Here is a 21,240-nt window from a genome sequence, read left to right as displayed (position 1 = left end):
AAATAAATCAGCTGAATGGAAATGTAATGAGTATCTTTCTATTGTGATCTTTTCATTACAAGCAGATGGAAAACTAGTTTTTCCATTAAGTGTGGAGTATAGATGCATCAACCATGCAGCTGCCTTATGAAGGAGAACCACATACAAGAAAGTGTATAAACTTGTGAAAGTCTATAGCCCTCACTCCCAGCACATCTTATTCTAGTTAAGCAAAGCAAAGCTCTTTGTGTCTTGTTATCATTGTTAGTGAGAGCGATAATCAAAAGATGCACATTTTAGCAGGGGAATCTGGGGCAAGAATAAAGTTTTTGGCAGAATTAGAACAGAAACATTGACCCTCTTAATGGGATGGAGGGGGAACAGGGATGTCAGGGTAGGACTGCAGAGAGCTGCTGATTGCTCCCCAGTAAAAGCAGCCATAGCACTGACATTAGACATTCAGGTGTAGCCCTGTTTTGTGTGTAAACATCAAAGTTTGCAGTTTAAGTGTTTAACAGGAGATCAATGACCCTCTAAAATCATTAAACTGAAGCTGGAAGAGCACCTTCAATAAAAAGTCAACTTCAAAACCAGGGCTAATTTTGGGTGGAGACTTCTCCTGAAATATTGGTGAATATCATCTGGGATGCCCTTTTCTGGCAGCCAAATCAGATTCTGGTATGGCACAGTGTCCTGCTTCACCACAGAGCTAAGCTGGACTGCATCAGTGCACACTACAGGAAAAACTGGAGTTGATTCATTGTTATGGACAAAAATATCTGCTGCACACAAAAATATAACCTGCATTCATACATGATCTGGCACTTATATCTCCATCTCAGGAGAGACCTAACTGCTGTCTACAAATCCCTGAAACTTTGTAGTCAGAGGGAGTTTGGCCTCTTCTCCCAGTGACCAGTGACAGGATGAGAGGACACAACCTCAAGCTGCACCAGGCAAGGTTCAGGTTGGACATCAGGAGGAATTTGTTCACAGAAGGGGTTGTTAAGTAGTGGAATGAACTGCCCAGGGAGGCGGAGTCACCATTCCTGGAGGTGTCCAAGAAACAACTTGGCACTCAGTGCTAAGGTCTGGTTGATAAGGTGTTGATGGGTCAAAGGTTGGAACAAGTGATCTTAGAGATCTTTTCCAACCTAAATGATTTTGTGAACTCTGGAAGTGTTCAAAGGCCAGGTTGGGTAGGGCTTTGAGCAACCTGGTCTAGTGCACGGTGCTCCTGCCCATGGCAGGGAGGTTGCAACGAAAACATCTTTAAGGTCCTTTCCAGCCCAAACAATTCTGTGATTCTCTGATAAAGAGAATTTCCTTCTTTCTCTGCAGAACTACTACTTCAGAGCAGACCAGCACAACCAGCAATTCTTCAGAATGTATTCTAGGAGAAGGAATTTGCAGAATAATTTTGATGTTTACTACACATTCAGCCATTAAAAGGTTAATTTTGATTAGATTATAGCATAGGCTACTGCTGATGCTAATCAAGTAGAAGAAAGTGGCTGAGCCTGGGCACTGGTACTTACATTCACAGGCTGTCCTGATGGCTTGTGCTTTTGGCCACAGACACTCCAGCAGAATTTTTGTTTCCTCACAAATCAGCATACATTCAATCCGCAACTGGTAGCTAAAAAGAGATCAGTGGAAAAAAACACAATGAACACCATGGAAAACAAACCCCACAGGCCTGATTAATTGACTTGTGTTCAACAAGAGCATCATCCATTTTAGGCAAAGCTCAGTACCAACATTCTTATGGTCTCTTTAATGCTCTGACATGAGAACTGGATTATATATAAATCAAACACAGATATTTCCAAAGATGTCCTAGGAACAATTATTATCTCCTCTTTCAGAAAGCAATGCTGGACTGACATCTGGCAGTGACTACCTTGCATAATGAGGCCATATTTTTTTTTACAATTCCTGGGCAACACTAGCCAGGGTTTTAGTTCTTTTTAACTTCAGGAACAGAAACTTGAAGTATTTTGGCAGTGATACCCTTTAATGACATTTATACTTCATCACGGATTAATATTGTGGAAGGAAAACATTTTCTAAAGGACTTTTAAATCTAGCTAGAAGTTTGAGAAAATGAAAAGCCACATTTGCACCACCACATTTTCAAAAAAGTGTCTCTGTTTGTGGCATGGCAACTGATCAGATTTACGGAGGGCTATTGCTATTAATTGTAACATATCACCATGGTTTTGAGACAGCAGAAAGAGTTCTCTGTGTGTGCCTCATTTGACTTGGTAAAAACTGGGGAGGTGGTGAAAGCACAGGCACTGCTGTGATTCACTTGTGGATTTGTGGGCTCTCCAGTGGGTGAACTGGAATTTGTAGCCCAGGGGTGGAGTGAATCAGCAGCCTGGTGACAGGATTCAGTCTGCAGCTTCACACCACATAGGAATAGCTGTTCCACAGTCAAGGGTTTTTTCATACCAAGGTTATTTTAACTGTAGTTTGACAAAGGTGTCTGAAAGTCTCTCTGGCCTTTGGGAAGGAAAAATATTCTCATACAAGCTCTACAAATAGCAGTCAGATGATTTATCCTGAAGACTGGATGTCAGGAACATCCCTCTAGCACAAGGAACAGAGGCCTTAATTTTCATGGACAAGTCTTGTAAGAACCACACTCATGGAAAGAGACAAGGAAGGTTTTGCTTACCTGGGAACTTCCAAAAGATGGAGATAAAACTGATCTGCATTTGCCAGCTGTGATTTTTCTTCTTTGTACGATTTCAGGCTATTTATCTAACAGGGAAAAATAGAGCAAAATAACCACACTAATTTAACAGGGAAAATAACCACACATTTCTGTATGTGCCATTTTCTTCTTACAGGCATGACACTGGCCTTTCTGAACTTGCTGTGTGTACAGGCAGTGAGACTAAAGCAGATGAACAATAAATTCTATGTATAAACTGGTTTTCAAGGGCAAACATGTAGGTTTTGTTTTAACTGAGAGGTCTTTTGCCTTTGTACAGCATCTCCTAGGATGAATTCCTGATCTGTAGGCAGGGATTCAGCATGTTATAATACACAGACACTGAGAAACCCCTTTAAAAGGATGTGTCCTTTCCCTTCCTCTTTTTTGAAACTTGCTCTGGAAGACTCTGTTCAGCTAAGTCCATAAACCCTAACATGCTTCATCCACCTAATTAAAATAACAGGATAGGGAGCAGCACTTTTTCTACACGTGTTGAGTCTCCCAACACACTCTGGTTCAACCGCTGTGTGAAGAGGCCAGACTGTTGCTGGGATGGACTTCCCACCACTTTGCCTTGGAATTTCATTGACCTAGATGCAGCAGAAGGATGTGGGGTCCAGTCATAGCTTCTTGCTTTAGCAGCACAAGTTCTGAGCTGAGCACACAACACACTGAACTCCACCAGAATAATAGATACCTCCTGGTCTTCAGGCAGCAGTTTAAGTAGCTGTTTCAGTATCTCAGCATCCAGCTTGGATCTATCCCCTTTCTGAATCATGGCAGCAATCTCTTCATTGGAGCTGCAAGAAGGAGAGGAATGCTGTGGAGCATGTGGGGGAGTAACATGGCATAAAAGACCTCAATCTCTCTGCTGGCACTCCAGGAGCAACTGAGGTAATTTATACTACACTTGCCTCCCATTACAGTTTGGATCTTAGTCCTCAAAAGCACTGTGGAGATATGAAAATGCAAAGATTTTTCTTTTAGGCCTAAACCAATATTCCTTACAATTTAGGTGTTGTCTTTGGCCTTTGTTCACTTTTGCACAACAAACCCCAAAGCTCTGCTTTTACTATGGGTGTCCAGTGCCACTGAGAAGGTATTTGCATTTGAATTCATCCACCATTTGCAGCAAAGACAAGGATAAAACCAATGGGTCCCAGAAGGTTTTAACTCAGATCCTTGCCTGAAACTTTGGCAGGCAACATGTGTTTGAAATGATTCCAGATTGCTGTGGTTTGGACTCTGGAGAGCTGAGCTTCCTCAGCCAGCAGCGCTAAGAGAGGCAGCACCCGGCTCCAGAGCAGCCTCATCCTTCACAAGTGCAGTGGGACTCAGCTCTCTGATCCCACAGTCACCAGCTGCTCTCAGGAGAGCTCTGCCACTGCCCAGGGAATCATGCAGGGAGAGGAAATAGCATCTGCATTAGGTTATGCACCATTCTCCCCCACTGAGAAGTTTGTCATAGAAAAAGAATAATAATAATTAAAACATCCCTCTGACAGATTCTGATTTATTCTTAATGAAAAGGGACTTCTTGGCTGAGTTTCTTCTTGAAACCCTTTTAAGATGGGCCATGACACAAAGGGCAGAGAGGGAGCAGAACATCCATCATCATCCTGCCACAGTTTCAGGGAAACTAAGAGTAAAGATATCTTCCCAAAAACTAGTACAAATTCCTTTACTCCCCAACCCCTCTATGAGGGCTGTGACTTGGTAAATTTCCATTTGTTTAATTATTCAAACTGTTTCCTATTTATAGAAAAACTGCACATAAAAGCTATGTATGATTTTGGATCTGAACTCCTGGAGATGCCTCTTTAAAAGCAATGAAGTGACTTGAAACTTCCATTTAACAATCTTTGCTAACAGTTCCTGCCAGAATTTGATATTTATGACAATAATACCAAAGAAAAACATGTTTCTACATAATTGTACTGCTATTTATGAATATTGTCTCTTTAGGAATTAGTAGTTCATTCTAGATTTAATATCAGTTTGAAAAAATATATTAATTGTCTGGAAAAAGACTGTTACCTCTCATTATTAAAAAAAAAAAAAAGGGAAAAAAGTTGACTTCTTGTCAAAGAAAGATAGTACTTCCAAAGTATTTTTGCTAAATTAATTTCATTTAATATATGAATAAACGCATAGACACATCAAATCAGTAATTCAGAAGCTATTCTCCAAATCTTACCACTTAAATTGCTTCAGAAATATACTCAGAAGAAAGCTTTTCTTTGGACCTATGAATGTGATCTGTGAAAAGGAAAAAAAAATCAGTCAGCTAGAAATACATTTACCTTGGACGTAACAGATTTTCTAGAGCTTTTGTTTGTTTATTGAGAGAGATGAATCCTTTTTTAGTAATAATATTATCAATAACCTTCATTGATCAAACCCCAAGTAATTGATAACAATGCAGGCTATTAGATCTATTTTAGAAAGAGGCAAAGGCAATTTATTTGCTTAATCAAGTTTATAAGAATTGATATTAAAATTCCCACATCCTCCCTGTTTCAGATGAAGACCTATCCCTCAGCAGAGTTACTTCAACTTGTTTCATTCTAAACCTCCCCTGTGTTTTTTTTAAGGCAGCCTTGGGCAGTGGATCCCAAAATATTTCAAGCTTCCTTATAATAAATGCATGACAACAATAAAGAAATTAATAAGCTTTTCACTTCCAAGAACTTTGCCATTTTCTACAAAAAGTGGGCAGTCCAAGTACCTCTTTTATTTTCTTTATATTTGGCTCTGTTTTCTCTGTATGTGTCCTTGGTGGGACAGAGAAAAGAAGCTCCAAGGTTGCATAATCAGGTTCCACAAGCTCCTTGCTGCTGCTCGGCATCACAGCCCATATGGAGCGGCTTTCTGGAAGAGAATAAAAGCTCAAGATGGACCACAGAGGTTGAGGAACACTTTAAAGGCAGTGTGATTTGTAAAAGGGAAAACATGTTCAAGGATGAATGAAATATGATGCTCATTAGCCCTGGACAAATGTGAATTATTTAAGAGTGACAGCTCCCACAGAGAGCATCCCAAAGGTTTGAAGCCTAATTAAACCTGTAAGACTACTGCCACATTAAATTCACAGCTGAAGGCAGCAGATGAACTTAATGGGCTGCTCCAAATTGTTTTTGCTATTGCTGACCAGATACACGTTGGAGGATTGTGGTACCGAAACAGGGGATGCTGCATCCAATTAGGTAAACATCTCTTTTTGCAAGAGATAAAGACTCCCAAGCCTTTATTACCAGAATCATCAGGACCTATCCAAATAACAAACAGAACTTCAGAACATGAACTGGTACAGCATGGGAACCTTTAAGACAGGACCTCATTTTACTTTAGGAGAGACTGAAACAGTGACACTGAATGCATTGGGAATGAATCTCAGTTTGTGTCCCTGCACAAGAAAGCAGTCCGTGGCTCAGTTTTTTTATATCTGTGTTTATATATTTTATCACAGCAGCAAGTTTTTGCCTCTGATATCCCCTTGTTTTGGAGATCAGCAAGGAAGAACAACTGAGATCTGTGTTGTGTAAACTGAATATCAAAAACTGCGCTGAAGATGTGTTTGCAGCCTCTTTGCTGGAAGTTGAACAAGACTTTCAAGCCCCTTTGGCACATGGTAACCACAGACTCTTAGGGTTATTTATTGTGTGTGTGTGTGAAACACCACACAAATCATGTGCCTGTGGTCAGTGTGAAATGAAATTGGGAACTACCCTGAGGGTACACATTCCCCAGCCCTAGTGACAAGAGTTCTCAGCCTCAGATCTTGGCTGGTGCATCTTCTGGCTATGCAGGAACATAAAAAGCAAAGCAAAAGCTTCATCTGAAACTTCACTCACTGGTGATGTGCCAGCAGTTCATTAAGAAGAACCACAGAACATGACCCTTGAAAGGATCTTTCCACTCCACACACTCAGAGTGTTTTGCAAACCTTAATCAGTACAGACTCACAACACCCCTTTAACAAGTAACAAATAGAGATTGAGAGGTTGAAGGTAACTTCAGCAGCCACAGAGCCTCAGCTCAGAGCTTCTCCCAAACAACGATTTCCTCCACTATTGACAGAGGACTGCCTTTCCATATTTATTTTGTGATTATGATTTAGAGCAAGCAACAGGACCACATGTGTGACCTGACTTATGAGTGAAGGTTTATTCCCCCATCATCAGTGCTTTCCTTTGGCTGCAAAGTGCACAAACCCATCAGCCCAGTGTTACAAACAAACACGTACGTCTCACCACGTCAGAGGGCAGCTTCTGCCAGTGAAGCACCTTCATCCTCACCATCGGTGTCTTCCTAGTGTGGGGCTGCTCCCCACATCCACAGGTGGGATGCCTGCACCCAGGATTGCTGCAGAGCTGAGGAGATGGGAGTGATGGGGCATTTATGCCAGGCATGGAAACAGGGGGAAGAGGTAGGGGTGGAGGTGCAGGCAGCTGTGGTAGCAGAGCTGGCATGACAGACTGTTTGTGGGAGGAAGAGGAAATGTCTTTCTGAGAAGGTGATGTGTTCCCTGGACAACACTCTGACTTCCCAGAAAGGCCAGCTGTCAGAGAAAGGCTCAGGTCTGCACTGGGGTTCTCCTCTTCCAAGTCCATATTAACTTGAATGCATTTGTTCACCTTGGGAACAGATCTTCTAGGCACTGTTTTGTGGTGATTTGAGCAGTGCATGCTTGATAGCAGACTCTCCATGGCTTGTCCCGGTCCCATTTTCCTGCTCTACAAGACAATGAGGAGGTGCATGGATTAGCAAAGGTCCTCACGACTGCTCTCATAATTCCTACAGAGACACAGACATAACAGTGACCTTCATATTAAGGTAAGCAACTTATTCTTATTTCTAACTTTCCAAATGACAGTTTGTAGCAGTTTCACCTTGGTGAGTCAGGAGCAAGGCAGTCCTTCTGGCCAGGAGGCTCATTTTTACTTCTCTTGATCCTTCTACATTCTTGTTTTAATGCATAAAAAAAGACAGAGCAAATGCTAACAGCATAGGAAACCCTTACCTGGTTGTCTCAAACAGCGGGGACACAGTCACTTAACCCTGAAAAACCACAATTTACCTTGGGTGCAGAGGATTTAAAGGGAAGCTCTCAAAACAGCCTAATAAAATAAACAAGCTACAGCTGAGGTGGAGGATTCACGGTGAGCTGCTCAGGTATTTATGACTATGCATGGAAACAAACGACTGGTAAGCATTTAAATAAGATTATCTTTCCTATTTTGCACTTAAACCAAATTTTAATCTAGAGAAAATCTTTATATTTGTCTTGAGGCTATACAGTTTCTCTCAGAGGTTCTTGCAAAAGACTGCAGAAGTCCCTATCTTGTGTGTATGACCAGTTCTAGACATGGAGACAGTCCTACCAAAGTTAGTAGAGCATTTGCTAGCTCAAGACTTGGCTTTGTTTGCTTGACTGAGAAAACCTTTCTTTTGCAAACAATTGCATTTCCTGTGGATGAGCAGTGTTCTGGGACACTTCATCTCAGTAGCTGGAGCTGCTGTGTGATTTCTCTCTTTATAACCTCTAGAGCAATGAATGACCATCAAAAATGGCAGAAGCAGCATGTGCTCAAAGGTGAGCAGTGAGCAAACTATCCATGCTCCAGAAATAACACAATAGGTGCAGCATTTTTAGGGACTACATGTAGGCAGAAACAAACCCCCTGTCATCCCATTCTTGAACAAAACACACATTAATAGCATCAGCAGTTTTAACTAGTTGGGGACTTCCATTTCCAGTGCAGCATGAGAGATTTTTTATTTTTTTTTTTGGTACATGCACCACATTCATGTTTTCAAAGAGATAGGTTAATACTTATGAATGACCATTTTCCTCCTGACACAGCAATTTTTGGCAGCTACTAACACAGAGAAAACTCATTAAGGGAGCCACATTAAAACCTGCAATTGATGCATCTCTAGTCCGTAGTATACCTGTAAAACATCTGCTATAATTTGGAACAGTTTGTCTTTGAAACCTAGCAGTTCATAGTGATGAGAGTCTCCAGCTCCTACAGCTGCAGTAAAATTGTGAACCAATGCATCTATAGCAAAAGAAAGGAATAAAATTTTGATTTTGTTTTTTCAATCTTAATTTAGTAAGAATGGCTTACATTAAAAACATTAAATGTTAAATCAGCCAGTAAATAACATTTAATTCACATATTAAATAGTACCAGTTAAAATAACTAAGTTGAAGGCCTATAATAGAAAATGAATATTAACCACATTTTCATTTTACTTTAATTAATTTGTTGTTGGTTTCTATATTTTTTTTTTTTGCACAAATAAGCAGTTATCCCAAAGGTAAAGCAGGCTTACATTTAATTTAAGTAAATATCTTAATGCATCCCCTTTAGGACTTCACAATCTTTGTGGTAAACTTGTACATATGCCTGTAATTACCCTAACAGGAGAAGTGAAGGATTCAGGCCTGTGAAAAAGCTTAATGAGAAATGAGAAAGCCTAATGAGAAATAAGCCACTTTCTGCTAGAATTATTAGGAGTAAAATGAGCTGATTAAAAAAAAAAAATCTTATTAGAAATGCTCATGTTAAAATTCTGCTGCTTGTTTATTTTAATTAAGCTATAGGGAGAATCAGTAAGACTATTAATTAGGAAGCTCTTTTTCTTTTAATCAGAGTGCTCATCTAAATTGCTACAGGGTTTGTGTAAAGAAAAATCTTATTTTTAAAAATCCTGCTAACAAGTAGTACTATACTAGAAACAGCTAATATGCTTTGAATGATAAATAGGCTTATAATAATGTATTTCCAAAGATTATACTTTAGAGACTATGTAGAGAATTCCATGCTTTTAAAAAGATTAAAGCTTTGGTATGACTTCAAGGCAGCTGTAACTTACATTGCTGATAATGAGCTTTTGGGTATATCTTAAAAAAAAATAAATCTCTGTGTGAAATTTCTCCTTAGAAAGTGCAGCCTCCTCTCCTCTGTGAATACACACATAAATAAACACACATCTCAATGCAGCCAGACAAGCACTTGCACTGGCACCTCTTGGGCAGGGAACAGAGATTGACTCAATACATCAGCCCAATTTGATGATCCTGTTGAATCAGTAAACTTGCAATTAACTGAGAAGCTGTTTTCAGTGCTCTACAGCTGTTTTCAGTGCTCTGCTTTTGTTTGATGGGGAAAGCTGATGATGCTTGAGGACCACCACATTAGAGACTTCCACTTTTTTATCTGACTACTGACATGCTAAAAATAGGCACACTTCTCATTAGCCTTGAAAGAGAAGCGGTATTTTGACGGCACAGGATTCAGAATTTTAAGTCAGATTTTAAAGGTATCTAAGCTGTGTGATTTGGATCATGTAAACACTCCCAATTTTTCACTGCTTGGCTTTGTAATGGACTGATATGGAGCTACCTTGTTTTGAAAAACCTGAATTCTTTGTAATGGGAATTTCATTTATTGGTCACTATTATACTATAAACAGGGAATGAATGTTTCAGAAGATCTGGTATTTCCCCTTGTGTGCTAGAAATACCTAAAAGGTTTCTTTTGAGGGAGAAGTTGTTTAAAAGCTGTACCCCACCACACACATTCAAGGTAACCACCCAAAGTGTAAGATAGTTTTGAGGATATGAAGATGTACATCTTACCAAATGGCTGGAGTTGAGCAGCAGGATGTATAACCCAAATGGGGAGAGGGTTAGTCACTTGTTTATGCAGACAGCTGCCCCCTAACTAGAACAAAGCTGCTGTTCATTAACTCCCAATGGGCTCCACTTGCTTTGCTTTGCATTGAGGCACTGACTTGCATTAAGATGCTCCTGGTGTAATATTCCTCACTGTTGACTTTTAAATTGTGTAATTTATTCTTGAAGATTGTGATTCTTACAAGGATAAAAGTAAGAAGTAGGAGAAAATAGAAATATTAATCCTTTCTTGCACAAGCAATCTTCCCGCTATAAGATTTACTCTTTTCCTTTCAGATACATTCCTAGGGGTTTTCAAGGTTTTTCTGCACCCTGGGGTAAGAGGGGCTTTTGGGGAACAGTAATTCCTTGGAACTTCCCCTCTTCATTTTGTTTTGACTCTAAGTCATACTTAGAAAAAACAGTAAAGAGAAAAATATTTTTTTTCTTATTGCTAACAATATTTCTGTATTTTTCATCAATGTTTGTCAAAGCGTTTCAAAGGAAGCCATTACCCCCATTTTAGAGACGGAGAAACTGAGGCACAGCTTCTGTGCTTGCCCACAGCCTCTTAGGAAGCCAGTGGCAGAAAATGAGTAATCTCAGTAGCCCAAATTGCTGGCTCACAGAGAACACTTCAGTTCTCTGTCTGTCAAAATCCTCTTTAGTCTTTGCAGTCCAACTCTCATTAAGATCCAGCTACTGCTGTGCCCCCATTTCCTCATATAAAAAAGCTGGGAGCTGTTGGAAACAGGAAGCAATTGGAAAAAAAGCTGGAAACAAAGTGAAAGCATTCACTTTTCACCCTGTAAGTGCCCCTGCTGCTGGCAGGAATGTGGCTGTGAAATGTCTGCTTCATGCCTGTGGACACTGTCCTAGGAATGGAGTTAATGAAAAGTCCTCTAAGGGAACTGGCTCCACTTTTTGGCAGCCGGTGGTAAGGCAGGAACCTTGGGATCTGCTGCAGAAGGAGCCTGGGCCAGCAGCAGCAGCAGCTGTGCGTGACAGATGTTAGGAGGTACTGCTGCTATGACCACTCTGCTGGTCTCTGGGCCCTGCAGCAGTGATGAGGGAGCTCAAGGAACCATGGAAAAGTGTATGGAGAGTATGGGGACCGACTGTGAAAAGCAAGAGGCTGGGAGAAGATGAGGATCAGCAGAGGAATTTGTAGAGGATAGAGATGAACAACTCCAAATTGAAAGAAATGTCAATAGTTACTTCAGTTGGGCCTTGTATAGCTGAAGGGATTAAACACAGGACATATTAGCTTTAATCTATGAATATTTGCTAGATTTGAGATAGGTCATGGTTTGAAGAGATTGCTGTCTCATCTGATCTACAAGCAGGTGTGCTATGGTTTGCCCCCAGACCTCTGCAGGCAGCTGTGTGTGTCACAGAACATGCCCTGTGGAGATCAGGGTCCCTTTGTCCTCTAGACCTCTAGAAAGGCAGAGCAGTTGAAAACACTTGGAAGGATAAAACCTCCTTCTTGTGCTGTTCTCCCTGGGGGTCACTCCAATTAAGGAGGTAAATTAGAAAAACAAACCATTTGTCTGTGATTCAGGATGGGTCTATATGGGACTGCTGGTATGGTGAATGCAGTTTCTCTCCCTGGGGCATATTCTCTGTGTATAACACCGGTTCAACAAAGAGGATTAGCATACAAACCTGAAAGGGTTTCTGGACTCTCATTACTCCTATCTTTTCTGCTTCTTGCTGAACAGAGAATCATAAAAAAAACTTTGTTTGAAAAGGACCCTGGAAATGGTTTTGTCCAAGCTCCCTTTCAGAAGATCATCATCACTACTCCGGTTTTGTCTAATTGAGCTGTGAAAATCTGAACAAATGGAGGTACAAAACATGGAAAAGTGTATAGAAAAACCTGTTGGTCTCACAGGATGAGTCCTGGAAACTGTGTGCTACTGAGGGCAGGATTACAAAATCAAGTTGTGGCTTTCAAAGGATTAGAGGACCAGATTTCACAGACCTGTTGCCCTTTTTGCCTGTGCTGCCTCTGCTTCTCCTCATTCTTCATCTATTCTGACTGACAGATTTGGTCATTAATTGTCACTAATTCATGACTAAATTTACAGCAGATTATGCTGCATGAAGCCACATAAGTACCAGACAAACACATCAGGTTCTGCATGCCCTGAGCAGGGCAAACCAACCATAACTGTAATAATGTAGGTGTCACCAGCAAAGACTGCTGATCTTAGAAAAAACCTCCTTTGTCAGGCTGGGAGTGTATCTAAACTGACTTGATAGGAGCTGACTGCCACAGAGTGATTCTTGTCTTCTGACTTTGAGTAATGCAAGCTGAGCCTGCTTAAATCTCCATTAGGGAAGCACAGAGCTCCTGCTAATTCCCACTGACACCTGGCTCTGTGTGAATTGTTGCACACAGCTCTTGCAGGAGTTGTTTTTGCTGCAGCACAGAGAGCATTAGAGAGCTCCTCATGTGAATTAAGTGCTAGCACAGCACAGATGAAGCAGTGAGTTACCTATGGAGCTGACTGAATATGTTGATTAACTTGCAGTGATCAAATTCTCCCCTGGTATTTAAGGTGTAGTACCTGCTCTGAACTAAGGAAACGGAAATATTTTTTTTTTACTATGGACCTCATTTCCATTGCAAATCCTGAAAATTATGTGATTATTTGGCAAGATTGACACCATGCAGTAATTGAAAACATCTAGAGAGGTCCTTTCACTATCACTGCCCCATTTTTAACCCTCTGTAGTCACTCTTCTAGTAATGGGAAAGCTGTTTGTCATATCCTGCCTGGTTTTGATTGTGAGGTGACCAAACAAAATGTGGTTTCTGATGGAGATGGCTCATGACTGCATTTGCCTTCAGACACATTATGTGGACATAACATCAGGACTAACATGTTCACCCATATTTCATGGCCATGACTATTACTACACAGACAGAATGAGCCTGGGTTCCTACAGTGCTGATGTTTAGCATTGGTAAGCTTGCATCTTGTACTTGGTTTATCACTGTGTACTAGGAATATGAAGCTGTAGATCCAGGCTTTATGTTTAGACAAATGGAAACTGGTTAATTTTGCTGAAACAGGCTTATGCATTTTTATTTCAATTTATCTTGCCTCTTTCTAATTGGAACACAAGGTATTTCTCAGCCCCCTTGGCTGTATGGAATGTAGGAGAGGAGAGAATCAAATGGCACACTCAGCCCAAGAGATACTGGCATAGTTTTGAGATTTCAGCCACACTCCAAGTACAGTGCAAAGCTGTGGTGGTGCTTGTGGACTGGATATAGCTCCATTTATATTTCTGTTCTTTTCATAGCATCATTAACTTTGGAGAAGGGCCTCCAAGATCATCAACCTTCAACCAAACACTGCTGTGCCAACTAAACCACAGCACGAAGTGTCATATCAAGTAGTTTCTTGAACATTTATAGGGATGGTGAGATGTCATGTAGAGAACAAATTAGGAAGGCAAAAGTTCAGCTAGAACTCAATCCAGTCACTGCTGTGTAAGATTATAGAAAGTGTTTTTACAAAACACCACTAACAAAAGAGGCACAAGGAACATCTCCATCCTTTATGGGATGTGGAGGGGAACATTATCACTACAGATAAGGAAAATGCTGCCTTCTTTGCCTCAGTCTTTAACAATAAGACTGGTCATCCTCAGGGCAACCAGCCCCCTGAGCTGGCAGTCAGGGGCAGAGAGCAGAAAAGACCCCCCACAATCCAGGAGGAAATGGTCAGTGACCTTCTGTGCCACCTAGGCACTCACAAACCCATGGGGCCTGATGGGATCCTCCCAAAGGTACTGAGGGAACTGGCAGAAGAGCAAAACCATTGGTAATTATTACTAAGTACAAATTACTAACATACATGACAATTATGCTTAGATACTTTATATACTATATGAAAAATTTAGGACTGTGATGGATGAATTCTCATGAATCATAGGTCTTCCCCATCCCCACCAGAGAAAGGAAACTCGCCAAATATTTATTTTATTCTAAACTTTGAAATAGTTTTAGTATTGAAATAAAAAAATACCAACCAAAACTCCCCAAAAACTAAGCCTGAAAATCCATCTCACTAAACATAGCTGATTTTTGATCTGAAATATTTTGAGAATATTTCAGCTGATTTCTCCCATACTTTCATTTTACCATATAGCCAATGCTTAATTACAGAATATGCATTTATTTGGCAGCAAGAAGCTTGTGGTGGTCACAGCCTGGGTAACACACCAGACCCCATGTGCAGTTGCTGTTATACATCACAAGAATTCTCTTTTGAGGTCTGTACTCATGGTTGATTTAAATGACCACAGCTCTGTTGAATTGGCTGTGGTATTCTTTTTACCAACAATTAATTTGGTCTTGCAACCACTGAAAAATCTTCAGGATCATGAGCTTTATTTCAAGCTCATAAATAGAACAAAACTGCACATCCCAGTTGAATATCAGTCTTTGACCTACTCTGATTTTTTTCTTCTGTTCTTCATAAATAATCACTGTAATGGAAGCAGAGCTGCTCTGGAGCAACAAATTATAAAAGTTGTACTTGAGTCTGCTGATTGGGATGTGATTGAATAGATAATCTACAGATGACTATTGAACAAAGAGCCTCTGGTGGCTCAAAATAACCCATTTCTTTGTAAACTCTTGAAAGCAGGGGAAAAACAATGCCAAACCCCCTCTCTTTAAAGGCCAAGGTAAGCACATGGAGTGTGTTCTGGCTGTGGAAATGATCTGCTCTGTCTGGGTGGAAATGAGGGGAAACTGAAAAACCCAGATGGAGAAATGGATACATGCTGTAGCATCTGAAGTGAGCAGCCAGTGGGGCATCAGCAGGAAAGGTTCCCTAGGTAACACCCAGAAAACCGGTTTGTTCCCCAGTCCTGCATCTCCAAATGATGCTGTTCCTATTGATCTAACAGTGGTGAGTAGGAGGCTGGCTGTGCACTGCTAGCCTGGGCTGCAGGCTCTCCCACAAACACAGAGCTGGGAGAATGTGTTTAATACTCAGGGCTTTGGCAGCTTGCAGTCTGCCTGAGAGCAGCGGAGCTAGACTGAAGAGCAAAATGATGGTGCTTAGGTGATGTGCTCTGAGACTGGAAAAGAGGGGAAAAAAGGGGAAAACTGTAGATATGATAGAGACAGTCCTGCAAATCAAACCTGGGTGACATGGTTCTGCAGGGAATGCTGGGGGTATCCCTGCTTCTGCCAGCAGGAGTGGGTTTCTGTTGCAACAGGGCTGTGCTACTCTGCAGTGTCTCCTGCACTGAACCTGCCCATGTGTCTGCTCTCATCTCTGCTTCTGTTGACCAGTTCTCAATATGCTCATAGAAATGCCTTGGTTAAAGCAAACCAGTGATTTAATTCTTGGTTTCACTTCTAAGTTTTCAGTGTTACAAGGACATTACAAGTCCTATTAAGCAAAGCAAAATAAGCTTTAGCCTGCACGTTAGGTTAGCCACAGTGAGTTACCATATAAATGAACAGTTCTGAAATGTACCCAGCTCTTCCACTGGATTTATGTTTCAGTACATATCACATCATAGATTCAACAAACATAGATCATTTTAAATGGACAGCTATGTACAAAATTATTATACAGTGTTATTACAAAACTTGAGAAATAAAGCTCTGAATTTTGAAAACACAATACTGCACAGTCCCAGTTTTAAAGCCAAAGTAACATGATTCCACACATTTTGCAGCTTGGACATAGACTCTTGAGTACAAGCAGCTGACAACAGAAGTCAAACCCAGAGATTTACTACAGGATAAGCTGAAAATGTGTCAAATAGAGCACTCTGGAAAACCTCTTTCTTTTGCTTTAGTAAGAGAAACTAGGGCCCTGGTTGTCCAAAAATTGATGGATGCATTGGCCTGTGTGACAAGACTACTTGAGACTACTGATGTGCTTCAATTGCACATAAGCATCATGTAGGAACCAAACACTGTTTATATGGCCATATGCTTACTAAAATACAGTTTAATTGTTTTTGTTTTTTTCCCTGTAACGAATTTCCCTTGCTTTAAGTGCTTGAGAGTAAAAATACATTTGTCTAATCTAGGTCTTGGACCTGGTCCAATATAAGTCACCAGTGGGCAACGAGAAGAGGGACTTAACACACCTCCACCCGTGATGGTACAGCCACTGCTTAATTTATACCCTTAATTTAGTTGAGGCACTACTGTTTTTAACACTTCTTTGAGGACTAAACACTGCAGTCTGTTCTTGGGCCACACTCAGCTGTCATTTCAAGAGGAGTTTGGCCTAAGAGCAGGGTGAAAGACTTGGCTTCCAGGACAGTGCATGACAGGTCTGACCCTTTCACTGCCACTATGCACAGAACTGTCCCCTGCCCCCACAGGTGCCCAGTGCACGGCACAGGCTGAGGGGTCCAAAGTCTCTGGGGAGGCTCTTTAGGCTCTGGGGAGGAGAGTGAAAGGCTGCATGAGGAGAGGCTGTGGGTCTTCATGGGGCAGAAGTTGTCCATGGTGGCATTCCACTGATACAGAACCTGGAGTCTCAAAAGTTGGCAGTGCTCCAGGGACATGAGAGGTTCTCTCACACCTTCTGTCTTGCCATGACACCTGCAAGAAGAGGGGGAAATGCAAATTATTTGCAACTATGAACAAAAATGGTGTGGTTTTGCATGTGTATCTAATGGCTAAGGTGGTACTTGGGAAATCAGTTTCATCTGTTCCTCAGATAACCTAAAAACAGATAGTTTGATGTACTTAATAAAAACCTCATGTTTCCAGAACCAATCCTGATGTTCCAGAGTTTGGGCAACTTTGCTTTTAAGTTTAGTCCAATAATATATATCTTTCTAGGTATGAAGCATCTGTCCCTCAGGAATTAAAGGAAAACCTGGACTCTCAGTCCATTCTGTGTCTTTGCAGTGGAAGGCTGATGTGCCACTGTGCCATGTGCATGTCATAGCTGCCCTGCTGCCCTTTCCCTCCCTCCTCACCAGGCTGTGGTCTCTGAGCAGCTCTGTTCTCCTGGTCTGGTTTTTCTTTTACTTTTTAGGGAATAAATCAAATAGATTGGTGAGCAGGGAGATTCTAAAGCCCAGTTGCTGAAGCACAGCTACTTATGGACTTGTGCTTGCAAGACTTTTCCCTAAACCATTCCAAGTGACATACAGATAGGAGGAAAAGGGGAGCTGCACAAACAAATGTGAACATTTGTCTGTAGAAATTCTCTAGGGTCTAAGGCAGGCAAACTCAAAGAACAACACTCTGGAGTTCAGGTGTCTGTACAGTCTCTCCTCTCTTTTACTGTCACCTTTATAAAATGATTCTTTAAGCTCTTTCTGGACTTGGTTGGAAATGAGTTGAGATGTTACCAGGGTGCACACAAACAGCATGATCACCAGTGCCTTGATTCAAGAGGAAGAACAGCTAAACCATTTGTTTTGAGAACATGAAGATAATGTGGAATAGCACTCCTTAGGTGTAAAAGCTGACATTTAAAGACATTAACATTATTACAGAAATTGCTGCATAACAAGATATGGTCAAGGTGAGGCAAGAACTCAGTAGCTGATTAAAGTCTTTTATTGCTCTGAAATATTATCACAGTCACAGGCTGTTCCTGCCCTCTGCTGCTGTTAGGGAAGCTCTAAAAACTCGTAAGGAGTTTGAGTCTTGATCCCTGCAGCTGTATCTTCACAAGAAAGAAGAAGATTCCTGTGGCTTCACTGAGATCCGTAACTTCCACATCAGCAAATCCACCAGAGAAAGAAATGTTCTGTACCAAAAGAGAACTAGTGGGGACCTGAACAGATCATGTATGCTTGGACAAAACATAAAATAAAAAAAAAAAAAAAAATCAGGTGGAAGATCCTAGGAAAAAATATTGATTGGTAACACTCTAGGCTTGCTGAATCTGTCTTACCAAGAAGTTCTGTTTTATCTGTCTCATGATGACAGGAGCTGCATTTGGGAGAGGAAGCTCTCTGGCAGGAGACTAAGACAAGCAAATGGGTTTTTGCTTCTGCTGCCCTTGCTGTGTGACATACAGAAGAAGAGGAAAAAGAGAAGTGCAGGTTTCAAGGTGTAGCTCATCTCTGCCCTCCTGGCATCAAAGCCCAGGTAGACTCTGCTGGTGCAATGCCAGGCTCTGCATTGCAAGGCTGCAGTGAAACACCTGCCTGGCTTGGTCACTTCATAAAGGTATTGTATGCCCATGCATTCCTCTGTGTTGTGCTTCTATCTCTTCCTAGGATAAAGCAAAACTGTGTTTTATATTTTTTTCAAATATGACTTTTTTTTAAGCCTGTATGCTTAAAAAAAAGTCTAAGTTAAGCTTATCTCATGGTTCCAGCTGCCCTTCCAATGCAGCATGTGCACTGGTCCTGGTGTACGTCTCACCTATGCTTCATTGCTACTATTTTCTGTTCCTGCAGGAAATCTTCCTTAGGACCTTTTAAACCAGCAGAGCTACTTCTACTTCATGTAATCCTATGGTACTGCAAGAAAAGGGCCAAAAGGAGGGCAGGAGTACTCAGGACTGTAACTACCCAATGTACATCCCATTTCCTCTTGCTCCAGTGATGCTCCAGGTGCAGGAACAAAAGCAGTCCTAAGGGGAAATCCTGCACAGATTCCTCGTGTCTCTGTGCAGGAGCAGGGCTCCCAGCTGGGCTCCCAGCCCCAGGGAACTGGGGATGCTGGAGAATAAATACATTCCTTTCAGGAAACAAGACAAAGAGCAATTTGCTAATATTGATTTAGTTCATAAGAGATGCTCATCAGCGTGGAAAGGACAATGCGTAACTATGCAATTTCAGTACAGTGGGTGTTTCAGTTGTTTATTTTCTTGCTTTTCATTCCACTTGCTGTAAAAGCAGGGGAAGTTTTGCAAATGAAAGTCTCATCCTGGAACTCCTTTTGAGGGGCAACCGTGTGTTGCCAGCATCAGTGAAGGATGCAGGGAACTTGTGTGAGAGTCTGGAGTTGAATTTAGCTTTGAGTGATATCTTGCCCAAACTAGTATTTGTCCCTGGGTCCAGTGTTTTATTCCCTTTTCCAGACACCCATATTTAAACAGTGCTATAGAAAGTGGTTACCCATAAAGAAACCAAATGTTCTTTGCTGGAGGTAGGTACTGAAATTGCATTTTTACAGTTTTTGAGAAAATAATGTGATCAAAGCAAGGACTTTGTTCATCACATGAAGTTTGATTGTTTGGTTAGAATAATGGCTTTTAATTATCTGCAGGGAGAAGCAGTTTGGCTGCTGCTGACACAGAGGACAAAAGTGTGGGCAGTGACCCTGTGTTGAATGGAGATCAGCACTGACTCCACTCAATGCAAGATCAACACCCTGGAGAGTAAAAATCAGAGTAACAAATTTATTTCACATGTGTTTGTGATCAGACAAAAAGACAAAGATTAGGTGAAATGCTGAATACTGATTAGGTCTGTGAAGTGCCAGTGCTGTGGTTAGTTCACAGAAAGACACCTTTGTGTGTTTACATACCTCATTGTGCCACACAATCTTTTTTTGTTTTATTATCTCCAGTATCAGTCTCAACCTCTGCTTTGAACAAAAGAGAGACACTAAATATATCTGATCATGGCAAGGCCAAGGTAACAACAGGGAACTTTTTGTGATGAGAATACTGTCTAGTAGCAGAAAGGTTCCTAAGAACATAGAATATTTGAATGGTTTGGCTTGGAAGGAACTTTAAGATCATCTAGTTTCAACCCCCATGATACCATCCCTGGATGCCCAGGGAATCCTGTGGCTTTTGCAGGTTGGGGTCAGTTCTTAAGCCAGAAGTCCTAATTTCAGGTGTCAGGAAAGAATTGCCAGGACTGTGAGCATGGGATGCTCCCACTGCTGAACCTTCTGCTCCTCCACAGAAGCAAGTTTGGGAACCATTGTTACAGGAAATCACTTCTCATTCCTGGCTTGCTTTTAACTAGAGTAAAGTGGTATGTTTAGAAATGTAAATAATTACAACCCTGGGGCATGCTGCATTAAAAGGCTAAGTCCCTCTGTGGTAGCTGCTCAACCTATGCTGTCTTTCTCAGCAATGGGTATTCAAACCCTTCTATTTTTTTTCTTCCATCCTCCTTGAAAGAAAAAACATCATGCATTGGTAAAAAGATACTTTCCCATTTGCCTTCCCATTTGTTTGACCTCAGGATCTTGCAGGAAACAGGCTTTGGAAAGTACATTGTAAATTCTAAAGGCTGACAGACCCATCTCTGTTTCCTAGGAGGCATCTCCAATTTGGGATTAAGGAAGCCACCTGAGGGTGGTAATGATCTAAAGGACTTGGACATTCTTCCCAGGTTTGGGACTGGCCGAGGACTTTTGGCATGAAGAGAAGGCCTGTGTGGCTCCAGCAGCTCAGCTCCCTCCCAGCCCCAGCAGGGCAGCCCAGCTGGAGGATCCTTGGTGGAAGCATCAGTGAAATGCTCTTTTTCAGTGCCTGACCTTTCCCCCTCCCTCTGCAGAGATGGTTTGAGGGCTTAATGATCAGAAGCCACCTAAAGTACCCCTGGGGCAGGTTGTCAGGAAAAGTGCTGTTACAATGAGGGGAAAAACCAAACAACCCCAAGGCAGCATTGATGTTGCTGGTTTTATGTGTTTGTAAGTAGTTCAGAGGGGGTGATTGCTGATTAAGTACCCAGTATTAACTGCTCTTAATCACTGCTCTGGAGCCTAATGGAACTCTTGTTTGCACATAACCATGCTTTGTAGCTGTCTTTAGCACACTTGACAGATGTGCTTATTGCCATCTTTACTGTGTATGTCTAATGGGATTTTTAATTATTGATTCATCATTACTTCTTTATAAACTACTTATACATGTCACCA

General features: G+C 41.3%; 2 protein-coding genes and 1 long non-coding RNA gene across 31 annotated transcripts in view; 1 reads left to right on the top strand and 2 right to left on the bottom strand.

Annotated features, from left to right (window-relative positions):
- LOC111929762 (inverted formin-2-like) overlaps positions 1 to 10,438 on the bottom strand; it is a 21,759-nt gene extending 11,321 nt beyond the window's left edge. For 3 of the 16 annotated variants that reach the window (XR_015288365.1, XM_086894194.1, XM_086894198.1), the window contains exons 1-8: positions 7,728 to 7,777; positions 7,342 to 7,440; positions 6,951 to 7,077; positions 5,433 to 5,575; positions 4,902 to 4,963; positions 3,402 to 3,504; positions 2,663 to 2,748; positions 1,518 to 1,618 (exon numbers count right to left, since the gene is read on the bottom strand). Coding sequence is in view for 13 of the 16 variants with exons in the window: in XM_086894194.1 (XP_086750320.1) it covers positions 1,518 to 1,618; positions 2,663 to 2,748; positions 3,402 to 3,504; positions 4,902 to 4,963; positions 5,433 to 5,575; positions 6,951 to 7,077; positions 7,342 to 7,431 (712 nt within the window). In the remaining 3 variants the exon portion in view is untranslated. Of the gene's footprint in view, positions 1 to 1,517; positions 1,619 to 2,662; positions 2,749 to 3,401; positions 3,505 to 4,901; positions 4,964 to 5,432; positions 5,576 to 6,950; positions 7,441 to 7,727; positions 7,855 to 9,589; positions 9,714 to 10,355 lie in introns of those variants that run through there. The other 13 variants (XR_015288364.1, XM_086894188.1, XM_086894190.1 and 10 more) reach the window with 9 other exon arrangements.
- On the top strand, positions 7,438 to 21,240 carry LOC147652735 (uncharacterized). The gene is made up of 3 exons (XR_015288367.1): positions 7,438 to 7,540; positions 18,340 to 18,582; positions 20,636 to 21,240. It is a non-coding gene; the product is annotated as an uncharacterized LOC147652735 (long non-coding RNA).
- INF2 (inverted formin 2) overlaps positions 14,379 to 21,240 on the bottom strand; it is a 42,560-nt gene continuing 35,698 nt past the window's right edge. For 8 of the 14 annotated variants that reach the window (XM_086894174.1, XM_086894175.1, XM_086894176.1 and 5 more), the window contains 2 exons: positions 19,891 to 19,947; positions 14,379 to 16,992 (listed from right to left, as the gene is read on the bottom strand). In XM_086894174.1, coding sequence (XP_086750300.1) covers positions 19,892 to 19,947 — 56 coding nt within the window. In that variant the 3' untranslated portion in view covers positions 14,379 to 16,992; position 19,891. The remainder of the gene's footprint in view (positions 16,993 to 19,890; positions 19,948 to 21,240) is intronic. The other 6 variants (XM_086894183.1, XM_086894184.1, XM_086894186.1 and 3 more) reach the window with 1 other exon arrangement.

This window comes from Cyanistes caeruleus, chromosome 6 (assembly GCF_971803275.1).
Source record: "Cyanistes caeruleus chromosome 6, bCyaCae1.hap1.1, whole genome shotgun sequence".
Taxonomy (NCBI): domain Eukaryota; kingdom Metazoa; phylum Chordata; class Aves; order Passeriformes; family Paridae; genus Cyanistes; species Cyanistes caeruleus.
This window is presented reverse-complemented; position numbering and strand designations above follow the sequence as displayed.